The sequence below is a fragment of the Xenopus laevis genome, chromosome 5L, assembly GCF_017654675.1.
Source record: "Xenopus laevis strain J_2021 chromosome 5L, Xenopus_laevis_v10.1, whole genome shotgun sequence".
Classification (NCBI taxonomy): domain Eukaryota; kingdom Metazoa; phylum Chordata; class Amphibia; order Anura; family Pipidae; genus Xenopus; species Xenopus laevis.
In genome coordinates this window covers 171,277,076-171,302,326 of record NC_054379.1, presented here as the reverse complement: position 1 = coordinate 171,302,326, position 25,251 = coordinate 171,277,076, and the positions used below count along the sequence as shown (strand labels likewise).

General features: G+C 41.9%; 1 protein-coding gene across 1 annotated transcript in view; it reads right to left on the bottom strand.

Annotated features, from left to right (window-relative positions):
* Positions 1-208: 208 nt before the first annotated feature.
* LOC121393972 (vomeronasal type-2 receptor 116-like) overlaps positions 209-25,251 on the bottom strand; it is a 51,049-nt gene continuing 26,006 nt past the window's right edge. The window contains exons 2-5 of the mRNA XM_041563843.1: positions 20,196-20,960; positions 13,913-14,137; positions 8,822-8,945; positions 209-1,318 (exon numbers count right to left, since the gene is read on the bottom strand). Of these exons, the coding sequence (XP_041419777.1) occupies positions 399-1,318; positions 8,822-8,945; positions 13,913-14,137; positions 20,196-20,960 (2,034 nt within the window). The 3' untranslated portion in view covers positions 209-398. The remainder of the gene's footprint in view (positions 1,319-8,821; positions 8,946-13,912; positions 14,138-20,195; positions 20,961-25,251) is intronic.

The window sequence follows — 25,251 nt, the reverse complement described above, 5'->3', positions numbered from 1 at the left end:
TACATTTGTATGGAGAAGTGATGATGAATTTGGGCAATTTTACTGATTATTCTCTGTGTGATGTTTGGCTGTTAAGGAGGTATTAGAGGAAAGTGTTTTACTTTGAGCCGCCATATTTACCAGTTTATGTGGAAGTGATTCTGGGATTAACCAGTGCAAGTAAAGGAGGCCATTGCAGATGCTATACCTCTTTGTTATATAGGAACCTCTAACAACTTGAATTATTATATATTATAAGTGGTTTCTATATGTACAGTATGCGCTTCAGGCTCCTCATCACTCATTGGCCTGTTGTATAACACCCCGTGCCAGCTCAGCCAATGATTAAAGGGGAACAAACATACACTCAATAATCAAGAGACATCATGGAAAATGTAGATTCACGTGGATATAACAGATTAGGTTTTGATACGTTGCTCCTGTTTTTTAACTATTAAGCTGGCTCTGATATTTCGTTCTGGCCTGATTAGAATTATGTAGCACTTGGGTACAAAGATACAGCCAAAAATTCCTAGACTCGATGCTAGGATGGCAAAACATTCTACCGCCACCATATATTTGCCCTTGGTGCTGAGGTTGGCTGGGATGAAGGAGACCCAAACACTGCAGAAGCCCAGCATGCTGAATGTAATGTACTGAGCCTCATTAAATGCATCGGGCAGTTTTCTTGCCATAAAGGCTACAATGAAACTAAATAGGGCCAACAGTCCCAAGTAGCCAATCTGCACATAGAAAGCAATTATAGAACCTTCGTTACATCGTAGAATGATCTTATCAGCCTCTAACTTAGTATTATATTCTGGGAATGGCGGGGAGTATGCCAGCCATGTAATACATATTAGAACTTCCCCACAAGAGCAGAGAAGGACAACGAGCATGGACATGTTCCTCCACAACCACCCCCTCACCTTCCTGTCTGGTTTTACCACTCTAAATGCCAAGGTGACTATGAACGTCTTGGCTAACAGGGTAGAAATAGCCACAGTAAAGAAAGTCCCAAAAGAAATGTAAGACAGAAAGCAGGAGATCTGTGTTGGGTGCCCAATGAACAATAATGGACATAAGGAGGAGAAAGTGAGGAACAGGAGAAGGAGAAAGCTGAGGATGTGGTTATTGGCCTTTACAATTGGAGTATCTTTGTGTTTGATAAATATTCCCAGAGTTATGGTGGTGATAAAAGAGAATGATACAGCAATGGTAGCAAGAGAGAAACCCAATGGATCCTCATATGAAAGGAACTCCATGCGTTTTGAGATACAGGTGTTTCTTCCTCCATTCGGCCACTGATCATCGAGGCATTTTATGCAGTTTACCATATCTACAAATAGAAAATCAAAATGTTTAGAAACACCAAAACCACTGAAAACTAATGTTTACTGGACAGTTTCTTAGAATTATACTTGTTTTCATTGTGCAAGAACCAATTTTGGATAGAGTTCCCATTTAAGTTTCAACTTTACTTCCTACAGAATGTGCTCAATATGGTACCAGATACTTGGGGCTCCACTAACAGGCCATGACTATAAGAGCCTTTAAGTGTACAAGATATGTCTCTTCCAAGGTTATGCCTAAAAGACTTTCTTGCTACATACAACCACATTTCCAAATTAGTGAAATCCAATAATTAATTTCATCATTTTCAGTTCTTTAAAGTTCAGAATCCAGGGAAATCTCTTTCATTGGCCATCCCTATTCAGCATTAACACTCTGGTTAGCCCCTCCCCCCTTAACCCCATGCAGATGCGTCCCCAAGCAATCCTTAAATACCCCTTCACCCCACCCACCATGTCTTTTTTTTCCAGCTCCATGCGAGTGTCCACCTTTGCAGCTGAAGTTTTTTTGTGACTCACCCGGTCATTTGGGGTAGTTTCCTGACACAGTTGAGGCCAGTGTGGTCACCATAGCGTGTCCTCAGGCTGGGGTCCCTCGTAGTGGCCGGGGGACATTGTGTGAACATCACTGGCTTCTGAGTTGCCTCGAGGCACAATCCAATGACATCACTCGTGTCTTAAAAATATACCAGCAGTCAACTCCTGTGCCCTAGCTTCAACCTTTCTTCTGAGATACAGAGGGAATTGAGCTGGTTGCAGCCTCTCAGGTGTATGGTGGGTCACATTTAAAGTGGTAAGTACTGTCTATGAAATAGTCATTATTGGTTACAGTTTCTGCAGATGGAGGATGCATCTGGCAAAAGGAAGCCTGCTACTAGAGTTGTATTCTGAAGTGAGTACTATATGTAAGGCTTGTAATAAGCCTGCTGCCAAGGGGAAGCAATTGTGTAAACAATGTGTATTGGAGCCTGATGGTGACCTGGAGCAGCCTAACCCATGCAGGAAGAAAGTTAGAGCTCACTCTCAGGAGTCTCAACCTCCTTCAACTAAGTCTGATGCAGGTCCAGCAGATCCTTCTTCTGCAGATATACTGTCCTGGATCTCACAGACAGTGGCATATGGTACTAAAGAAGCAACTGTGCAGCAACCTTCAGTTGCTCCAAAAAGAAAGGAGACAGAGTTAGAGATTCAGGAATCGGAGGTAGATTCCTCACGGGAAGAGTCATCTTTTTACATGAAATTGGTTAGAGCCATCAAGCAGACTTGTTGCTTCAGTAGGAGGAACAGGCATCCACTTCTCTATTTATTCCTAGGATAAAGAAGCAGACCTGTCCTGTACATAAAGAGGTTCAGGAGCTTTTGTCTGCAGACTGACAAAAGGGCCCTAGAAGGGTGCCTGTAGAACCGAAGTTTGAAAAATTGTACCCCTCTCTGGTGGAATGCACAGAAGTTTGGGATACAACGCCAACCGAAGATGCTCCAGTGGTGCATTTGTCAAAGAAGACAGCCCTCCCAATAGATGACTTGTCCGCTCTCAAGCACCCTATAGAGAAGAGAATGGAAACTGAGTTGAAGAAGTCCTATATGGTTGCGGGAGCCATGTGTAGGCCTGCGTTTATTAAGTCCATGTCCGTATGGTTGATGGAAGCTACTCAGGGCATTGAGCAGGCCTGGACTGGGAGTCAAAATAGGCCCTGCCATTCCAAGTACACAGAAGCCCAAAGAGCCCCCTACCAGCCCACTATATGGTAACTTTCTATGGAACCATACAGCAGCCCCTCTGGCATTTGCCAGAACCCACAGATTGCCAGTCCGGGCTTGGCATTGAGGCTGCAACGGAGAATGAGCAGTCAATATAGTTGTTGAGTGACATTAGGATGTCTTGTTACTTTTGCCTAGACTTAGTAAAGCTGGAAGGAGTATGACTTTTTCTCTAGCTGCCCGACGAGCTTTGGTTTGCTGACACTGCATTGAAGTATGTCCTCTACAAGCTCCCTTTTGAAGGGAAGATGCTTTTTGGAAAGGCACTGGAAGATATTATATCCAAATTATTTGGGGGAAAAGCACCTTTCTACCCCACAAAACCAAGGCATTTCAGGTCTGTTCAGAGGCATCAGGACAAGTTCACATTGATACGCACGGAGGAAGCTAGAACTTACATACTGGGCAGAGAGTTTTTTTCGGACAGCCAAGTGTCTTTAGAGGTGATAAGTCCAAAGGGGCAAGATCACCAAAGAATCAGCCGAAACAAAAATGAGGAGACGCCTGTTCAGACTTCAGTAGGAGCAAAGTTGTTACTATTTGCAAGAGTCTGGGCAGAATAAACAGTGGTTGTGTGGCGTGTGTGACATTGGTAGTCACACAGGGTTACAGAACAGAGTTTTTTGTACACAAACTCAAGATTTGTTTGTAAATACACCAAAACCGTTGGAAGAGCAAAAGAAGGTTATTTTGCTCACCTACATCGAAAAGTTAATTTTAAAACAGGCAGTGGCAAAGCGTCAGGCAAGATGAGGCCTATTTTTGATCTCAGGAGGTTGAAGCAGTTCATAGAGCCTCAACATTTCAAGATGAAGTCGTTACAGACAGTGATTGCAGCAGTGAATCAGGGAGATTGGTTGATCTCAATAGACTTGAGGGACGCTTATTTACATAACCCTGTGCCAATAGTTCATCAGCGTTTCCTCAAGTTTTGCTTCCACATCCAACACCTGCAGTTCAGTGCCTTCAGTTTGGGCTATCCACCTCGCCAAGGACATTTACAAAGGTGTTAATGGTAGTCATAGCAAAGTTGAGGAGATGAAAGATAGAAATTTACCCCTACCTCAATGATCTGCTTTTAGTAGAAAGAGATTCATAGACTCTGGTCAGTCATCAGACCTAGTTATGAAAGAACTACAGATATTCGGCTGGATTCTAAACTTAGAAAAGAGTCAGCTAGACCCGACCCAGATGTTTATACTTGGGAGCACTGATAGATACTCAGCTAGGTCTTGTATCTAAGATTACCATAATGGTAGCGTGGGTGGTACGAGGACAGTGGATTCAAAAGCTCTCTGACATCCACAATTACCATTGTCAAGTGAGAGAGAAGAAACATAAGACACGCACACATTCTAATAAAGTGGAGCAAAGAAAGAGAGGACTGGAAGCAGCCCATTTACCTGTCCGAAGAAACGAAAGAGCAGATATTATGGTGGATGACACCTTCAAATCTCAGGAGAGGAGTTCCACTGCAGGAAGATCAGCAGCTGGATATCTTTACAGATGCTTCAGGTCTAGGCTTGCTGGATCAAGTTCAGTATCATTTTGTCCAGGGTCCCTGGGGTCAAGACATACCACATGTACAGTCAAACTGACTAGAACTCAGAGCTATCGCTCAAGCCTTGCAAGCTCTCAAGCCTTTGATCCTGGGAGAGGAGGTTTGTGTGAGGTCAGACAACATGGTAGCAGTCTCCTATATAAATAATCAGGGAGGAACAAGGAGTCTGTCAATGATGAGGGAAGTAGAGCCAAAGATTCTTGGTGGAAATAACAGCGGTATATGTTCCAGGAGCCTTGAATCAGCAAGTCAATTTCCTGAGCCGTTAGAGGCTGGACCAGGGGCAGTGGAGTTTGAATTGGCAGGTGTTCAGTCTGATAACAAGGAGGTGGGGAACGCCACTGATAGATCTCATGACCACCCCAGGCAACTGCAAGATGGAGAACATTCCTAAACCTGACTGTTTTGCCAACCCGACTGTCCCTTCTTAACCTGTCAGTTTTAGTTTCTAATGCTAATGGACTCCTGCTGCACAAATATGGCAGCTCCTTCATAGAGGAACATGGGGAGTCAGATTGGTACTGGAAAAGCATCAGGCCAATACTTTATGGCAAAATTATAAGAAGCATGCAATAGTGAATTTAATGGTAGATGTAAAAAAATAAATTTCTGGTGTCAGTATCTCTTTAAGACTGGCAGCATAGAGGCTCAGTTCTGTAGGTTGAGAGGACAGGGGTTTTCAGAAGCAGTTGTTGCAACCCTGTCAAGATCCAGAAAGGGGAGGACATCCAAGAGATATGAAGGATTCTGGGACTGTTTTTGCTCTTGGGCAACACTCAGGTGAACCAGAGGTGCCTCAGGTTGTAGACTTCTGTGTTTCAGGACAGGCAGTGCTGATTTCATCAAGATGATGGAGACACAGAACTGTTGAGTATCAGAAACCCTATATCAGGCAAGTATGGGTCCTCACTTACCACATAGTTACAGAGTGTTGGGAAAAGTCTAACTGGTGCAACATAGGCGGAAACACAGAAAAGCAGCAGGTTATCTCAGGAAACAATAGAATTTCTTAGATTCAGCATTTGGTCTGTTGTCTTTATACGACTACTACTATATACTAATACTATTTGTTATCAAATATTGGGTTTCACTGATTTGCAAATCTTTCCATAGAGTTGTAACGGGGCTGCAATATCACATGCTATGTGCTAAACTACAACTCTCTCCAGATAGATGGTGGCACCAATGAGAATCCTATGATAGAGAAGGAAGCCAGTGGGCCAATGGTGTGTTTCATGGGAAGCTGAATGCAGGTTTGTATAGGGCAGTTTTGTTGTGGCTCCTGGTCACTATAGAGAACACTCCTTAGGCAACAATCAGCGCCGGATTTCAATGACGGGCGCCCCTAGGCCGCGCGATCCGACCAGGCGGCCACGCGGTCCTAGCGCCCACCTCTCCTTCCTAGCGCGCCGGCGAAAAACCGCCGGCGCAGCTGCTGTAATTGCACACGTCCCCATAATGCGGCTGGGCGGCATGCCGCCCCTATTTTTTTGCCGCCCTAGGCCCGGGCCTATGCGGCCTTGCCGCAAATCCAGCCTGGCAACAATAGACAACATTAGGCAACATTAGGCAACATTAAAGAACATTAGACAATTTTAGGCAACATTAGACAACATTAGACAACATTAGGCAACATTAGACAATTTTGGGCAACATTAGGCAACATTAGACAACAATAGGGAACATTAGACAATATTAGGCAACATTAGACAATTTTGGGCAACATTAGGCAACATTAGACAACATTAGGCATATTAGACAACATTAGGCAACATTAGACAACAATAGGGAACATTAGACAATATTAGGCAACATTAGACAATTTTGGGCAACATTAGGCAACATTAGACAACATTAGGCAACATTAGACAATTTTGGGCAACATTAGACAATTTTGGGCAACATTAGGCAACATTAGACAATATTAGGCAACATTAGACAATTTTGGGCAACATTAGGCAACATTAGACAACATTAGGCAACATTAGACAATTTTGGGCAACATTAGACAATTTTGGGCAATATTAGGCAACATTAGACAATATTAGGCAACATTAGGCAACATTAGACAATTTTGGGCAACATTAGGCAACATTAGACAACATTAGACAACAATAGGCAACATTAGGCAACATTAGACAACATTAGACAACAATAGGCAACATTAGGCAACATTAGACAACATTAGACAACAATAGGCAACATTAGACAACATTAGACAACATTAGGCAACATTAGACAACATTAGACAACATTAGACAACAATAGGCAACATTAGGCAACATTAGACAATTTTGGGCAACATTAGGCAACATTAGACAACATTAGACAACAATAGGCAACATTAGGCAACATTAGACAACATTAGACAACAATAGGCAACATTAGGCAACATTAGACAACATTAGACAACAATAGGCAACATTAGACAACATTAGACAACAATATGCAACATTAGACAACATTAGACAACATTAGGCAACATTAGACAACATTAGACAACATTAGACAACATTAGACAACATTAGACAACAATATGCAACATTAGACAACATTAGACAACAATAGGCAACATTAGACAACATTAGACAACATTAGACAACATTAGACAACATTAGACAACAATATGCAACATTAGACAACATTAGACAACAATAGGCAACATTAGACAACATTAGACAACAATAGGCAACATTAGGCAACATTAGACAATTTTGGGCAACATTAGGCAACATTAGACAACATTAGACAACATTAGACAACAATAGGCAATATTAGACAACATTAGACAACAATAGGCAACATTAGACAACAATAGGCAACATTAGGCAACATTAGACAATTTTGGGCAACATTAGGCAACATTAGGCAACATTAGACAACAATAGGCAACATTAGGCAACATTAGACAACATTAGACAACATTAGACAACATTAGGCAACATTAGACAACATTAGACAACATTAGGCAACATTAGACAACATTAGACAACATTAGGCAACATTAGACAACATTAGACAACAATAGGCAACATTAGACAACATTAGACAACATTAGGCAACATTAGACAACATTAGACAACATTAGACAACAATAGGCAACATTAGGCAACATTAGACAATTTTGGGCAACATTAGGCAACATTAGACAACATTAGACAACAATAGGCAACATTAGGCAACATTAGACAACATTAGACAACAATAGGCAACATTAGGCAACATTAGACAACATTAGACAACAATAGGCAACATTAGACAACATTAGACAACAATATGCAACATTAGACAACATTAGACAACATTAGGCAACATTAGACAACATTAGACAACATTAGACAACATTAGACAACATTAGACAACAATATGCAACATTAGACAACATTAGACAACAATAGGCAACATTAGACAACATTAGACAACATTAGACAACATTAGACAACATTAGACAACAATATGCAACATTAGACAACATTAGACAACAATAGGCAACATTAGACAACATTAGACAACAATAGGCAACATTAGGCAACATTAGACAATTTTGGGCAACATTAGGCAACATTAGACAACATTAGACAACATTAGACAACAATAGGCAATATTAGACAACATTAGACAACAATAGGCAACATTAGACAACAATAGGCAACATTAGGCAACATTAGACAATTTTGGGCAACATTAGGCAACATTAGGCAACATTAGACAACAATAGGCAACATTAGGCAACATTAGACAACATTAGACAACATTAGACAACATTAGGCAACATTAGGCAACATTAGACAACAATAGGCAACATTAGGCAACATTAGACAACATTAGACAACATTAGACAACATTAGGCAACATTAGACAACATTAGACAACAATAGGCAACATTAGGCAACATTAGACCATTATAGACAACATTAGGCAACAGTTTTGCATATTGGGAATGTAAATTAGTGTAAATGCTATTTTTGCGCACAACAACCTCGCACACAGGCCACACTCACACAAACTTCTGTCTCATTTACAAACATGTTTGTGCAATGCAAATTTGCAAAAAATGGGAGGACGGACACAGCAGTGTAATATTTTAGTGATCAGGAAAAAACATGATGAATATAACCAGTTGTGAATAAATATGCGCAGTGTAGACTTTCTACTCGAATCCACTGACCTGTCCCGTTAGAGACCTCTCCCTCTGGGCAGTGGGCACATCCATAGCAGCATTTGGGCTGTCGTTCCAAATAAACCTTCCTGGACCCCGGGGGGCAGATGGGATTGCAGGTACTGTTGGGGGTCTGAAACAGAAACAAGAGAGTTTTCTCCCTACCACTTGTGCTTCTTACAGACTATTGTCTGACTGCCGACACAATGTATTCCGCTCCTCGTTGTGTCATACACTATAATTAATACCTTCTAGCAAATATCCATGTGGCTACTTGTGAGCCTCCAGGACTTGCCACACAGGGTCAGACAAAAGAGCCAAATGTATAATGAAGGGAAGAAGCTGAATACACTCAAATAGGCTGGGTCAGAACCAGATAACAACCATAGGATTGTGAGACAAAATGTAATCAGGAATAAGCCGGGGTCAGATCGAGGGGGTCAGAACCGGAGAGTCAGAACCAGGGAGTCAGAACTAGGAAGAACCAGAGAGTCAGAACTAGGAAGAACAGGGAGTGAGAACCCCTAAGAACAAGCAGTTTGGTCTATAAAGGGCAGTGAGTGAGAGCAGAGATGGGGGTATATATATATATATATATATATATATATAGGCAGGCGGATGGGTATTGACAACATGTGAAACATTTAATGGAAACACAAGGAAATCAGAGGGATTTAATGAGACTCAAATTGAACAGACTCCTTAGTAACATGCAGGTCACTAGTTCAAATCCAGGCAGAATGTTACACTGTGTCACTACTAAACTCAGCCAAATATTTGCAGGGAAAGTGTTAATGGAGATCAGAAGTCCAAATAACCCCCCCCCCCAGTGATTGTAATGAGATACCTGGTCCTCCTTTTAGCAGAAAACTGCACCTGCCTGGGGTTCTACTCACTGAGAATCATGGAGTGATCAATTGCCCCGGGGATATCTGTGCTGAGGTGGTAATATGTGTAAACACTGCCCCAATGAGCTTACAATTCAAGGTCCCTATCACATTCCCTTCAGTCCCTGTCCCAGTGAGCATACAATCTAAGGTCCTTTATGATTTTCCCCGTGCCACGTGCAAGTTTAGGAAAACAGTGGGAGTTTAGGGAGCTAAATGTGTGGCTCAAGTCTTGGTGTAGGAAGGAAGGGTTTGGGTTCCTAGAGCACTGGGCTGACTTTTCCTTGGGGTACAACCTATAAAGCCGTGACGGTTTGCACCTCAATGGAAGGGGGTCCACGGTGCTGGGGGAAAGAATGGCTAAGAGGTTGGAGGAGTGTTTAAACTAGGCAAGGGGGGTGAGATAAAGAATTATGGGGGAGCTAGTGTAGACGGGGCAGTGGGGTTAGTAAGGGGTCATGGGGGAGGAGTGAGGGGGGCATACAGTTTACCAGCTAAGGAGGTCCCTCTGTTACAAGGAAAACAGAATAATACTAACTTAACGTATAATTCTCCACTAAGTAATGCACATTTCACAAGTAAAAGTAGTAACCTCGGCTGTATGCTGCAAATGCACGGAGTTTGTCAGGTAAAATGGGAGACCTGGAATTAATTGCTCTAAACATTCTGATATAATTGGTATCACTGAGACCTGGTGGGATGAAACATGTGACTGGATTGGGAATTTAAATGGTTACACCCTTTTTAGGCGGGACAGAGGGATTAAATAGCGGGTGGAGGAGTGTGTTTGTATGTAAAGCCTGAATTAAAGCCATGCGCTAAAGAAATAACAATAGCTGCCACTGGTGAGGGTGTAGAATCCCTCTGGGTAGAGATTTTGGGGTATATTTATCAAAAAATGAAGTTAAAGATCACCATAGTCCTCTAGATTGAAATTCTGCCACTCTCAATTAATTTCTATGGGATTTTGAAAGGCGTATTTATCAAAGGATGAACTTTGACTTTCATCCATTGTTAAATACTCTTTTAAAAATCCCATAGAAATAAATGGAGAATGGTGGAATTTCAGAGGACTGTGGTGATCTCTAACTTCACTCTGATAAATATACCCCTTTGACTGGGCAAAAGGTAACAAAGAGAATTCTCATTGGTGTATGCTATAAACCACCTGGTATAAGTGTCGAGTATGAAGCCCAGTTACTCTTGCAGATACAAGCGGCTTCACAGCTGGGTCATGTTGTTGCTATGGGTGACTTCAATTATCCAGACATTGACTGGGGTAATGGGGTTGCTAAGACACAAAAAGCTAGTAGGTTTGTAAATATGCTGAATGATAACTTTTTATTCCAGCTCGTTCAAGAACCTACTAGGAATAACTCTCTTTTGTACCTGTAATAACTAATAATACTGAACTCATCTCTAACATTTGTGTGGGTGAGGGGCATTTAGGGAATAGTGATCATAACATGGTCTCCTTTGAGATTCTGTTGCAGAAGCAATTCTATAAGGGACCAACTAAAACACTAAATTTCAGACGTACAAACTGTGACAGTATAAGGGCATCTCTGCGACATATTAAGTGGGAAATGCTTTTCACAGGGTTAAACACAGAACAAAAATGGGAAGACTTTAAAATGCTGCTCAATAAATATATGTCAGTATTAGGGTTAGACAAGCTAAAATCCATATTGAAAAGGATATTGCAGCAAGCAGTAAAAAAAGAATCCAAAATTATTTTTTAATTATGTAAATAGTTAATAATAATGAAGCAGGAAGGAGTGGGACCTTTAAAGGAGAAGGAAACCCCCAGGGCGCTAAACCCCTCCCCCCTCCCCTGTGCTGCCCCCCCTCCCTCCTCCCCCCTGGCCTACCTGTCCCCTGGGCAAATGCCCCTAACTTTTTACTCACCCCTCTGCGCAGGTCCTGTCCACGGAGTACGCAGTCGCCATCTTCTCCCACGCGCGTCTTCTTCCTGCTCTGATCGGCGTTTTCTGGCGCATGCGCAGTAGGAACAGGTACCGGTACGGCTCTACTGCGCATGCGCCGAATGTCACGAAGTTTTCCGATTTCACTTCGTGACATTCGGCGCATGCGCAGTAGAGCCGTACCGGTACCTGTTCCTACTGCGCATGCGCCAGAAAACGCCGATCAGAGCAGGAAGAAGACGCGCGTGGGAGAAGATGGCGACTGCGTACTCCGTGGACAGGACCTGCGCAGAGGGGTGAGTAAAAAGTTAGGGGCATTTGCCCAGGGGGACAGGTAGGCCAGGGGGGAGGAGGGAGGGGGGGCAGCACAGGGGAGGGGGGGAGGGGTTTAGCGCCCTGGGGGTTTCCTTCTCCTTTAATATCAGAGGAACCACTTAATGAAGTTTTCCTTCTTAACAGTCCCAATTCTAGTAATACAACTAATGATGCATGGTTCACACATGAGGAAATTCAAAAGAGACTAGAACATGTTAAGATTAACAAAGGTCCGGGGCCAGATGGTATTCATCCCAGGGTAATTAGCGAGCTTAGCTCTGTGATTGCCAAACCTCTTTACTTAATTTTTCAGGATTCATTGAGATCTGGCATAGTGCCGAGAGACTGGCGAATTGCTAATGTGGTGCCTCTATTCAAAAAAGGATCCCGTTCTCAGCCTCAAAACTATAGGCCAGTTAGTCTGACGTCAGTGGTAGGAAAGCTTTTCAAAGGGTTAATAAAGGGTAAGATACTGGACTTCACAGCAAATCATAATACTATGACTTTGTGTCACATGGTTTTATGCGTAATAGATCTTGCCAGACTAACTTAATTTCTTTTTATGAGAAGGTGAGCAGGGACCTTGATTCTGGGATGGCAGTGGATGTGATTTACTTAGACTTTGCTAAAGCATTTGATACAGTGTCACACAGAAGGTTACTGGTTAAATGAAGGAATGTTGGCCTGGAACATAGTATTTGTACCTGGAAAGAGAACTGGCTAAAAGATAGACTACAAAGAGTGGTGGTAAATGGAACATTTTCTAATTGGACCAGTGTTGTTAGTGGAGTACCGCAGGGCTCTGTACTAGGTCCCTTGCTTTTCTACTTGTTTATTAATGACCTGGAGGTGGGCATTGAAAGTACTGTTTCTATTTTTGCAGATGATACTAAATTGTGCAGAACTATAGGTTCCATGCAGGATGCTGCCACTTTGCACAGTGATTTGTCTAAACTGGAAAACTGGGGAGCAAACTGGAAAATGAGGTTCAATGTTGATAAATGCAGGTTATGCACTTTGGCAAAAATAATATAAATGCAAGTTATACACTAAATGGCAGTGTGTTGGGAGTTTCCTTAAATGAGAAGGATCTTGGGGTCTTTGTAGATAACAAGTTGTCTAATTCTGGGCAGTGTCATTCTGTGGCTACTAAAGCAAATAAAGTTCTTGTATAAAAAAGGGCATTAACTCAAGGGATGAAACATAATTATGTCTCTTTATAGGTCCCTGGTGAGGCCTCATCTGGAGTATGGGGGCAGTTTTGGACTCCAGTCCTTAAGAGGGATATAAATGAGCTGGAGAACTAAACTGGGAAGGAACAGAATACTCATTACATGACTACTTTAAAACGCTTTACAAGTACATAAAAAAAATATAGACAGATGTAGATGGCTTCTTGAACAAGTATGATAGCAAAAGTTATCAGGATCTTAAGATCCACAGACTGATTAGCAGCCAGTATAGATACTGATATATAAAGTGTATGTGAGTGTATGGAGGGGTCGGTGTTTGTGTGTGTATGGGGGCTGGGTTTTATTTAGAGGTGTTGAACTTTTTTTCAACCCAACTTAACTATACTGTAACTATGTATAATAAATGGGTGAACAATAGTCGGCCAAATTTCTACCTGAACCTACCAAACTGGTGGTCAACTCTTGGGTCAACGTGGGTTTCGGGTCAACCTGCACATGACTAATATATAGTGTTGGATTATTATTAATAAAGCAATAGTGTTGTTGGGGCTGAGGTGTCTAACATTTGAAGAGTTATTTATGAAGACCCAGACAGAAGTGCAAGAGAAGTAAAAGTTTCCCTACCTTGAGCATGTGAATAACAGACAAGTTATGGCATTGGTGGTGCCCTCCAACTGCCCCTCATGAATACAGCACCCCCCAAATTCAGTCAGTGCTTCATTCATGGTGGTGACCTCAGGTGTCTGCTCTCAGAGTGTAGGAACCTAGAGAAAACATTACCTGAGCAAAGCGTGATTCCCAGGTGATGGCGCTGTCATTGATAACAAGCTGAGTGTCCCCATCGGCAGGATAGACGTGTCCAACCAGTACATGTTCTACTCCCTTGTCTGGGAACTGAATGATGTTTAGAATATCATATGTTTCTGCCACATTTCCCTTTTCATCAAATGTTACGTCTTCTCCTCCCGGGGTAGAAAAGTGCAGATTCCTCAAATAACGGTGAATCTGAGTAACAGACCCATGGGATGAATATAATCCACAATACACAGTAAATCAGAACAGGAAATTCAGCAGCAACAAGTTCATCCATCAAGTGGAACCAACTCTATCCTAAGTCTACATTGTCTGGGTTCCTTGGGTGGTGCATATTTACTAACCCCCCAGTATCAGATCTCAGTCTCCCAGTTACCTTCTTAATAAACACCTATCAAAATAAAAACTGACCATGTTTCATGCAAATGGTGGTCCTATCCCCCCTTTCCTTTACTACTGATGCCATGTTTATTAACCTCCTAATTAGCTGTTGTCTTGAGTCAATCACTGGCTTTTCCCTTTGATTCTAAATTCACATCAACAGTATAGTTAATCCTTGTTGTGTATTTGTTCACCACATCTCCAAACCATCTCTTACCATCCCCCATGATTCCAGTTCTTCCACCTCCTTGAATCACTATTGAGTTTATATTCCATTTGGGTGCTATAATGACAATACTTTTCATCTCCTGATCAGCTCATTGCAAGGGATCCCTGGACTGGAAGAAGGTAGTGGGCAGCATGGAAAGTGCTCTGGAGATGTGGCAGCCTGGGATAGAAAGTAAGTGTCAAGACCGCCGGGAGCGCGAGGAGTCGCGTCCGCTCCCGGCGGCGAAGAATCCAAGATGGCGGCGCCCAGGCAACCCACGTGGGTTCCGACGCCGGCGCAGTGATGCCAGCACGGCGCGACGGTCGCAGGCGCGCTGACGCTGGCGCAAGGGCGCCAAATTCAAAGATAAAAGAACGCCTGAGGCGCCAAGATGGCGCCCGAAAATAGGATCCTGTTCCCTAAGAGATTCCTTGGTTCCCTTGCTGTTTTCCCTGCTATTTCTGCCTGATTCCTTGGAGTGACCCCTTGCCTGGGCCTGGACTTTGCTGTTACTCTGCCAGCCATTGACCCCCTGCCTTGCCCTGGACTTTGTTTGTATTCCGCCTGCCTTCTGACCTGTGCTTGGACTTTGATTATTCTCTTGCCTAACCCCTGGATACCACGACCCTGATCCCTCCTGAGGGGCTTCCTCCTAGATCCGGACTACTCCCCAGAGGGGGCTCCCGGCTCCCTGACAGTAAGTTATTGTAGCCTTGGAGGTTTGTAACAAATTGGCACCTCCAATGAACCTTTTTCAACCTTTTGCTGACAAACCGGCAATCTGGGCAGCTAAGTGGCAAATGAGATTCAATGTTGATAAATGTAAAGTCCTGCACCTGGGATGTAACAATATCCACTTATACCCTTAATGGGACTGCACTAGGCAAATCCATAATGGAGACGGAGCTTGGAGTCCTTGTAGATAATAAACTTGTCTGTAGCAAGTAATGCCAGTCAGCAGCATCAAGGGCAAATAAGGTCTTGACTTGTATTAAATGGGGCATAGAGTCACGGGAGGAGGGGGTCCCACTGTATAGAGCACTGGTAAGGCCCCATCTAGAATATGCCCTACAGTTTTGTCTCCATCACTCAAACAGGACATTATTGTACAGAGAAGCAGGTGGGAGGTGCTGAGGGTTCAGAGGCCAAACAAGGCATCACACTTATAAGAAAAGTATTGGAGTTGGGGAAAGGGGACCCCATACATGAGGATTTATTCATGGGATAAAACCCTTTTATAGTACGTCTAAGGGGAAAACTAAGCAAGATGCTTTTGAGCCCCGACTACTAGAAGTAGTTAAAGGGAATTATTCTTCTTTATAATGGGTCAGATTCAATTCAGTGAGAAAAAGGTTTTATCATGTGAAAACTCATGAACGAGATTCAATTTGAGATGCAATTCATTTAAAAAAAACTTATCACATGGTTTATCACATGAAAACTCTATTGAAGTCTACAGGGAAAAACTGGAACTGAATTTGGATAAATGTTTTTTCTCCTCAAATTGAATCTTGTCCATGAGTTTTCACGGGAAAAACCATAAAATAACTTTTTCTCACTAAATTGAATGTGGCCCAATATGCGATGATGAGAAAATCACTAGCAATTCAAGGGATACTGTTATGTTTGCTCCAGCAGAATTTTGTACTCAAATCTCAAAGAGACTGATTTTTTTATATTTAATTTTGAAATCTGACATGGGGCTAGACATAATGTCAATTTCCCAGCTGCCCCCAGTCATGTGACTTGTGCTCTGATAAACTTCAGTCACTCTTTACTGCTGTACTGCAAGTTGGAGTGATATCACCCCCCCAGCAGCCTAAAAACAGAACAATGGGAAGGTAACCAGATAGCAGCTCCCTAACACAAGATAACAGCTGCCTGGTAGATCTAAGAACAGCACTCAATAGTAAAATCCAGGTCCCACTGAGACACATTCAGTTACATTGAGAAGGAGAAACAACAGCCTGCCAGAAAGCAGTTCCATCCTAAAGTGCTGGCTCTTTCTGAAATCACATGACCAGGCAAAATGAGCTGAGATGCACCTACACACCAATATTACAACTAAATACACTTGCTGGTTCAGGAATGACATTTTATATTGTACAGTGAATTATTTGTAAACAGTGTCATTTAGAAATAAAAACAACGCCATATAAATCATGACAGAATCCCTTTAACTAGTAATCCCACAACTCGATATTTAGAAAAAGTGAAGGAGATGATAGATTTGAGGATGGAGTGATAAATGGGCATATTTAATCCATATCCTAGAGTGGCCCTGTTTTATCACCTCCCAAAGATCCACAACTGGCTGGATAATCCTCCAGGGAGGCCATTGTGTCAGGGGTGGGATATTTAATTATCAGTGATGAGCAATTTTTTTTTGCCAGGCATAGATTCATTGCAATATGTTACATACCGCCATATGCAATTTTTTTCTGCAGTGAGCACCAACCATTTTGTTTTTTGGTATGCTACAACCATTAATGTGGACATGGTCTTAAAAGTTCTTGTGATAATGTGGGTGTTGTTTAAAAACAGGGAGTGGACAACACTGGCTTCCATTATCAGCCCTTCACCATGTAGGCCAGAAAAATTCTGGTTCCACAGAAGTTGAACATCACTGCTTTATGGAAGGCCTGTTCTCTATGTGCATGATCTCTTCTTCTCACACTCTCTTAACCTTCTCGCTATTACTAAAACCTGGCTACAATCTTCAGACTTTGCCCTTAAAGTCGAGGGCAGAGGTGGAGGCATTGGCCTCCCTCTCTCTTCACGCTGCAAATTCATAACCAGTCCCATTCCATCATTTTTATAAATCTCCTCTTTTGAAGTACATACTGTTCATATCTATCCCCCCCCCCTCCCAGACTCCAGGCAGCAGTAATCTACAGTCCACTTTCTTTCCTTTTTGGCTTTGAAACATGACTCACATTCTTTCATTCCTCTGACTGCCCCTCTCTCCTGTGTTGACCCCAATCTATCCTGGGCCTCCCATCTCCTCTCTGTTACTACCTCCCATGGCCTTCTACAGTGGGCCTCTGGTAGCACTCATGAAGATGGCCAATGTCTTTTGTTTTCACCAAACACTGCACCCCCCAGATACTCACAATATCTCCCATCCCACTCTCTCACCATCATCTACTTTCATTCTCTCTTTCTCATAACATGTCTCCCGCTCCTCCCACTAAAAAAGTATTGCGGAAAAATCGACAGCACTTTATACTTCCATCCCTCACATCCACACTCAATACATTACTATCCTCGCACATTTCCTCCTATGACCTTGAATATCTTCTCCACAAATTCAACACCGTTGTGTCTTCGTCTCTAGACCTTCACGCTTGTCTCCTCCCACACTGAAAACAAACCTCTCCCAGACCCTGGTTAAACACCACCAGCCCCAGACTACATTACTTAGAACCTGCAGTGGCTCATCAGAACGACTACAGAGAAAATCCCACGCATTTCCTGACTTTTCTCTACAAGTTTTTCCTCTCTTGCTTCAGCCTTGCTCTCTTTCATGCTAAACTCATTAATACACATATAACAAACTCACAGCACCTTTATTCTCTGTTCAGTTCACTGATCAAACCCCAGACTGTTGCACCATCTTTTCCTGTTCTCAGGAAACCACATCAGTTCTAAAGTTGACCTGATCCCCCAAAGCATTACCCCCCATCTCTTCGAAAGGACTTTCTCCCCATCAATACAAAGCTTCCTTGACTAGAGGATCCTTTGACTCCTTCCCCCCAGTCACTAAAGATGAAGTGTCAAAGCTGTTCTCCTCCTCCATAGACATCACCTGCTCTATTGATCCCATTCCAGCACACTCCCTGAAATATCTGCCCTGAACTGTTGCTCCTGCACTAACACATAGTTTTATCTCTTCCAACTTAACTGGTATATTTCCATCCACCTTCAAACATGTTCTTTTCCCATCTATACTCTAGATGCCTTCCTCTAATCCAACTTTCCTTAATAATTAAAGGCCAATCTCACTCTCAAAATTCACTCAATGCCTTATTGCTGTTCTGTGTTAGATGACTGTTTGCCACCTTAATATTAACATGTCCAAGACTGAACTTCCCACCAAAACCTGGCCCCTCCCTGTTTAACATTAAAGTAGAAAATGTCATCCTACATCCAGTCCTCCAAGGCAGGTGTCTGGGTGTCACTAAAGATCCCTCTCACATTCTCAGCTCACATCACCTCCCTCACCACAACATGCAGATTCTTTCTAAGAAACATTTCAAACATACACCCCTTCTTCTGCCCCTCCACTTCCAAAACACTGGTCCAGGCTCTCATACTCTCCATGTTAGACTACTGCAACATATAACTGGCTGCTCTCCATGAATCTCCATCCATTGCATTCAATCCTCACTCCTACCCGCATAAAATCCCCCACATCTAAATCACTCTCCTCCTCCTCACTACTAAATCTGCCTCCTGGCTTCTGGTCAAGTGGTGCATAAAATAAAAAATCTTATCCTGTCTTTCAGAGCCCTTCATTCTTCTGCTGCTCTTTATACAGTGGATATCAGATCTCATCACCCCATACACTCCCTCCAGGGCCCTGTACTCAGCTCATGACAATCTACTGACTGTACAGTTCACCAAAACAGCTAAGTTAGGCATAAAACGTTTTTTACTGATTGCACCCCACTTCTGAAATGCTTTACCATCGTGCATCAAAAAAACCCCACACTAATACTTTTCTCTAAGCTCCTTAAAAACTACCTACTAGATAAAGCACTTTGCTAGCCTTCCTCTGCAGAAACACATCCTTAGCCTTTGCACTTATACCCCACCCCCTTTTGGTTTCTGTTTTGCTCTCCTCTTCCTAATAGATTGAAAGCTCCATGGGGCAGAGACCTCATCCAAACTGTGTATTGAAAGCTTGTAGCTCTAAAGCATTGAATAATCTTTTGTTACTGTATAAGTTAATTATTACTCTACCCCTATTTTTGCTCACACCTTTTAAAGCCCTGCGTACAATTGTGGATCTATATATAAATAAATAAATACATACATTTAGCACATTTTCTGTATCTGTTACAGCCATACTGGTAACATTATTTAAAGAAGCAACACTCTCAACCAACATCTTTTTACTATTAATATACTTTAAAAAGTTTTAAGGTTAGTCTTAACCTCAGCCGAAATGCACTCCTCATTTTCTATCTTTGCTTTCCGGATTGCTATGTAACAACATTTATTACAGTTATTATAGTCATTAAATGCAGCTTTTGTCCCCAAAGACTTGTAGTTATTAAATGCCTTTCTTGTCATTCCTATTAACATCTTTACTTCTGTATTAATGAATAATGCTGCTTTCTCCATAACTCTGTATTAATGAGATTGTTATCATGGGAGTGTTCCAAACCCAGAACTAACTCCAAGTTCCAGGTTGCAGCTCACTCTTCCACCTATAACAGGGAGAGGGGGTTGTATAATAGGAATCTTGTAACTTGCTCCACAAGGATTAAACTTGGAGGAGCTTCAGTTTCCCTGTTTTGTACCCTCTCAGTATTCAGAAGGGGTATATATATATATATATAATATATATATATATATATATATATATATATATATATAAAACACGTGGATAAGCTATAAATGTGCACAGTTGGTAACTAAATGCTAAATATTTACCTGCCATGGGTGCAATTTCCATTCTTTATGATGACTCCTATGAGAATACAAGTCATGTAATGCAAAGGCCACAGCGTACACAGCAGTGTATATACTGTAGGTTATCCGGAAATTCTCCACATCATATATCAGAGGATTCATTATATTGTCAGTATCTGTTTTATTACAGAGTGTTTCTCGAATGAAGGGATCAGGTTCAAAAGATTCAGGCAAACAAAACACCTGCTCCTTTCTAATGGCGTCCAGAAATGGGTTATCTGAGAACTCCAGGGGTCCATCTCTCAGCAGAAAATCCTTCAGACCCGGGATATTCCTGTTGTGCAACCGAAACATCAAAGAACCATTTAAAAATGTGTTTCTGAAGAATTGATAATGTATTTGCAGTGAGGCAGGTAAGATGAACACTTTCCCAAATGTTGAGTTGAAACTCAATTCAAACACCAGTTTGCTGAAAGATGAGGAGGAAATGTACAAAATGATCACTTCACAGTTCAAATCCACGGCATTTCCTTGTAGCAAGACGCTAGACATTGTGAATTTAAACTGAAGGCAAATGTCATTCTGTAACAGATATTCTTCTAGTTCAACGCTGATTCGGTCTCCCTGATCCTCAAATGAGGTCACAAGTCCAACCCAGTTCCACCTAAAGTGCTTCAAGAGCTGAACAATTGCTCGGTACTGCACTTGGTCATTAGGAACCGTCCTATAAAAGTAGGGAAACTGAACCTTGTCATCAAACAATGATTCCATGGTTCCATAGCTGATCTGCAAAGGACAAGACATGAGATGTGGCGCCTCTTTACAATAAGAAATAATACAAACAAGGTTTATTTATAACTGTAACATCATTTCAGAGACAATAAATCCATCAACTTCAGGATTTGGATTTTTGCAGGATTTGATTTGGATCAATAGAAAGCATTCATCCAAATCAGCTGAACATGATCATTTTTTTTCTTTTTCTTTTGAAAATTCGAATATGGAAATGTGTGTTTGTATTTGGCTCAGTTTATAGATAACTATTTTGTGTTTGATTCAGTATTTGGCTGAATCTAAAATTAGTGCATCCCTAAACCCAATGTCCCCAGAGTATGGACATCTAAATTTCTCAGATGTCGCCAATGTTTTTAATGAGAAATTGCATTTATTATTAATTAAAAATCAATTGTCCCCCTCTGTAGGTATGCATACACTCACTGTATCTCTTTTCTTAATTTAATAAAGTGAAATGAGGATGAGCATGTAATACATTAACCAGGTGTCTGGATCAGCCCTTCACAAGGGTTTCCAACAATCGGGTCAAATGTTGTCCTTTAGCAGGACTTCAGCAGAGCAAGAGAGACGTTCTCTCCATATGCTTTTGTGGCAGGGTGGTCTCAACCATTGATCCAGTTTTTATAAACCACCAATGGTTCATGCCATTTATTTGAAGCATACTTCATTTTCTAAGCAAGAAATAATTAAGATAGGGCATTGGCCTCAGAGTTTTTGGATACTGGGTTAAAGGTGAAGCAGGAATTGCTTGTCTGGATGAGAGTCTTAATAGATTCTTCATTTTGATGAGAAAGTTCTTTATTGCCTACTAGCAAAGGTAGTGCCCATTGGGCAATCTTGTAGTTAGTTTCTTTGTCAGTTTTATTATATAAATAAATGTCCCGTATGCATCTATAGTTGGTTAACATGCGCTACCTCAATACCTTTGCTAATCTTCTCCGAATTCTTATGGCAGAGGCTTCAGGGCTCCCCCTGTATCACTAGACGGAGCAACGTTGGATGTGGAACAGGAGGCAGGAGGGAGGCAGCGCTGCTAAGCACAACTCTATGGAAGTGCAAAAAGCACATGTTGATGCAATTATAACCCTGTTTCCAAAACGTTTGTGTAACATGTAAATAAGAAGTAGAAACTCTATATTTGATTGGAATTAGTACAAAAGCAACACTTTTCCCAACACTCAGTAACCATGTGGGAAGTGTGAAGCCCAATTGCTGGAGTTCTGGCCCATTCTTGCCTGATATAGGAATTCAACCACTCAGCAGTTGAGGTTCTCTTTGTTTTTGTATTTTTCTGTTCATAATGTGCCAAATGTTTTCAGTGGGGGACAGGTGGGGGACTGCAGGCAGGGGGCTGACTATGTTACTTTAGAGCCATGCTGGTGTTATTCCTGCAGAATGGGCTTTGGCATTGTCTTGCTGAAATAACCACGGCCTTCCCTGAAACAGAATGGGTCATCTGGGTGGCACCATATCTTGCTACAAAACCTGTATATGGTTGAGCATTAATTGTGCCTTCCCCCAAATGTGGCAACTCCCCATGCAATGGGACATAGTGCACCCTCATTCCTTCATGGATGTGCCAGCTCCCCATGCCATGTGCACTAATGCACCCCCATACCATCGCACTTGCTCCAAGGGACGAATCATCCATAATATCCCAAATAAAATTCCGATTTGGTCTAAGAACAGGACATGGGAAGGTATGCATCATTTACTGTGGTGGGTCATGAGAAAAAATGCCTATTGAAAAATTTGGAGCAAGAAAAATTGTTAGCAGACAGATGCTCATCACTAGTAAAGCATTGACCATCCAAATCCATCATGGTATCTAAGACCATCCCAACACTGTATCAGGCATCAAAAAATGGATGTGTGCCAAATCAGATTGAGACTTTACCCTAAATTGTTACCACCCAAGTGAATTATCAAAATGTAAGGCTGACCCCCATCTCTCTGACATATCAGGATATTCAGCCATTTATCTCAATGAAGTCCCATGCACATTATTAGTAGCAGCCCCTATTCTGAATGAGTCTTGAATGTTTTACTGGACAGTCCTATCACTTCTATGCATTTCTGTCAAATTTATGGCTTGATAAAAAGGAACCTTATTGATGGACAAATAAAAGACACTGAATTATTATATATTAAGTAAAGTCCTTGACTGGGCACAGATCAAATAGGGATTAGCTGGTTAAGCCTTGAACTTCATAGGCAGGTGTGTCGAATCATGAGAAAAGGTATTTAAGGTGACCAATTGCAAGTTGTGCTTCTGTTTGACTCTCCTCTGAAGAGTGACAGCATGGGATCCTCAAAGCAACTCTCAAAAGATCTGAAAACAAAGATTGTTCAGTATCAGGGTTTAGGGGAAGGCTACAAAAAGCATCTCAGAGGTTTATTAAACTGTCAGTTCCAACTGTAAGGAATGTAATGAGGAAATGGAAGGCCACAGGCACAGTTGCTGTAAAACCCAGGTCTGACAGGCCAAGAAAAATCCAGGAGCGACATATGCGGAGGATTGTGAGAATGTTACAGACAAGCCAAAGATCATCTCCAAAGACCTGCAAGAAGATCTTGCTGCAGATGCAGGTGTATCTGTACATCGTTCTACAATTCAGCACAATTTGCACAAAGAACATGTGTATGGCAGGGGGATGAGAAGCCCTTTCTGCACTCACACAAACACAGGGGCTGTGTGGCTAGTTCAGGGGCTGTGTGGCTAGTTCAGGGGCTGTGTGGCTAGTTCAGGGGCTGTGTGGCTAGTTCAGGGGCTGTGTGGCTAGTTCAGGGGCTGTGTGGCTAGTTCAGGGGCTGTGTGGCTAGTTCAGGGACTACTGGGGCCCTTGTTAAAGTCCATGGTCAGATGAATTCAACCCAATATGAACAAATTGTTCAGGATAATGTTGAAGCATCAGTCACAAAGTTGAAGTTCCGCTGCAGGGGTCGGATATTCCAACAAGACAATGAGCCTAAACTCACTTGGAAATCTACAAAGACATTTATGCAGAGGGACAAGTACAATATTCTGGAGTCCCCCCACTTGAATATCATGGAAAATCTCAGGGATGAGTTGAAGCAGACTGTCCATGCTCGGCAGCCATCACATTTAACTGAACTGGAGAGATTTTATATGGACCAATGGTCACAAATAGCCACATCCACAATCCAGACACTCATCAAAGGCTATAGGAGGCGTCTACATTTGTAACTAAGTATTGATGGAATATCTCTGTTGGGGTGCCCACATTTATGCACCTGTCTAATTTTGTCATGATGCATATTGTATATTTTCTGTTAATCCAATAAACTTGGTGTCACTGCTGAAATATGGTTTCAGTGAAAAAGCAATATATTCATATGTGCATACTGTATGTAGCCAACGTGACGTTTCGGTCCTCTCAGGGACCTTTCTCAAGGCCTTGAGAAAGGTCCCTGAGAGGACTGAAACGTCCCGTTGGCTACATATGCACATATGAATATATTGCTTGTTCACTGAAACCCTGGTGTTGCTGGCCATTTCTGCACTACATATTTTTTTACCGAGCACCCAGGTATAGAGCCAACAAGCGTGTGCCACCCCATTGATTATATATATACCTGTATATATACACACACACACAACATTCAGCTCATAGATCACATGACCAACAAAAAGTGAATGTTCATCTGTGTGTGAGGTGTTAGAGTCCTTTACACAGGGACATTTTATCATTTTTATCTGTTTTAAAATTGCCCTTAACAACCAAAATTCTTAAATCTTTTATGGAGTGATGAGGCCATTGAAATGATTTCCTATTGGTGTGTCCAGTTTTTTATTGGTTATAATGAATGGGTGGTGAGTATTTCTCTTCCTCAGAAGGAACTCTGTTATGCCCCCTGTTCTGCATTTAGTGCATTGTATCGAGTACACCACATTGGAAGTAGACCAGTTGTAGTGACCATGGATGTTCTATTCCTCTAATGTGTCTGGAATTGCTATTTTGTCTGAAGTCAGATGTGGGGGCAGGTTTTGTATTGGTTTTTGCTACAGGGATATGTTCTATTTGTGGTGGGTTGTGATAGGGCACTTGTTGTTGTTTGTTTTATTTAGTTTTGGAGGCAATTTAAATGCTAAGAGTGGTGTGTTTGGGAATATAGTCTCTCATCCTTATGAAGTGTCCCATGTAGATCATCCCTGGCTAATTGTCTAATGGTCTTTAGTTGTGGATTGTAAGTGACCACCAGAGGCACCAGATTTATTTCAGGTTTTTCTTTATTCTGTAGAAGTCGACTCCTGGGAATC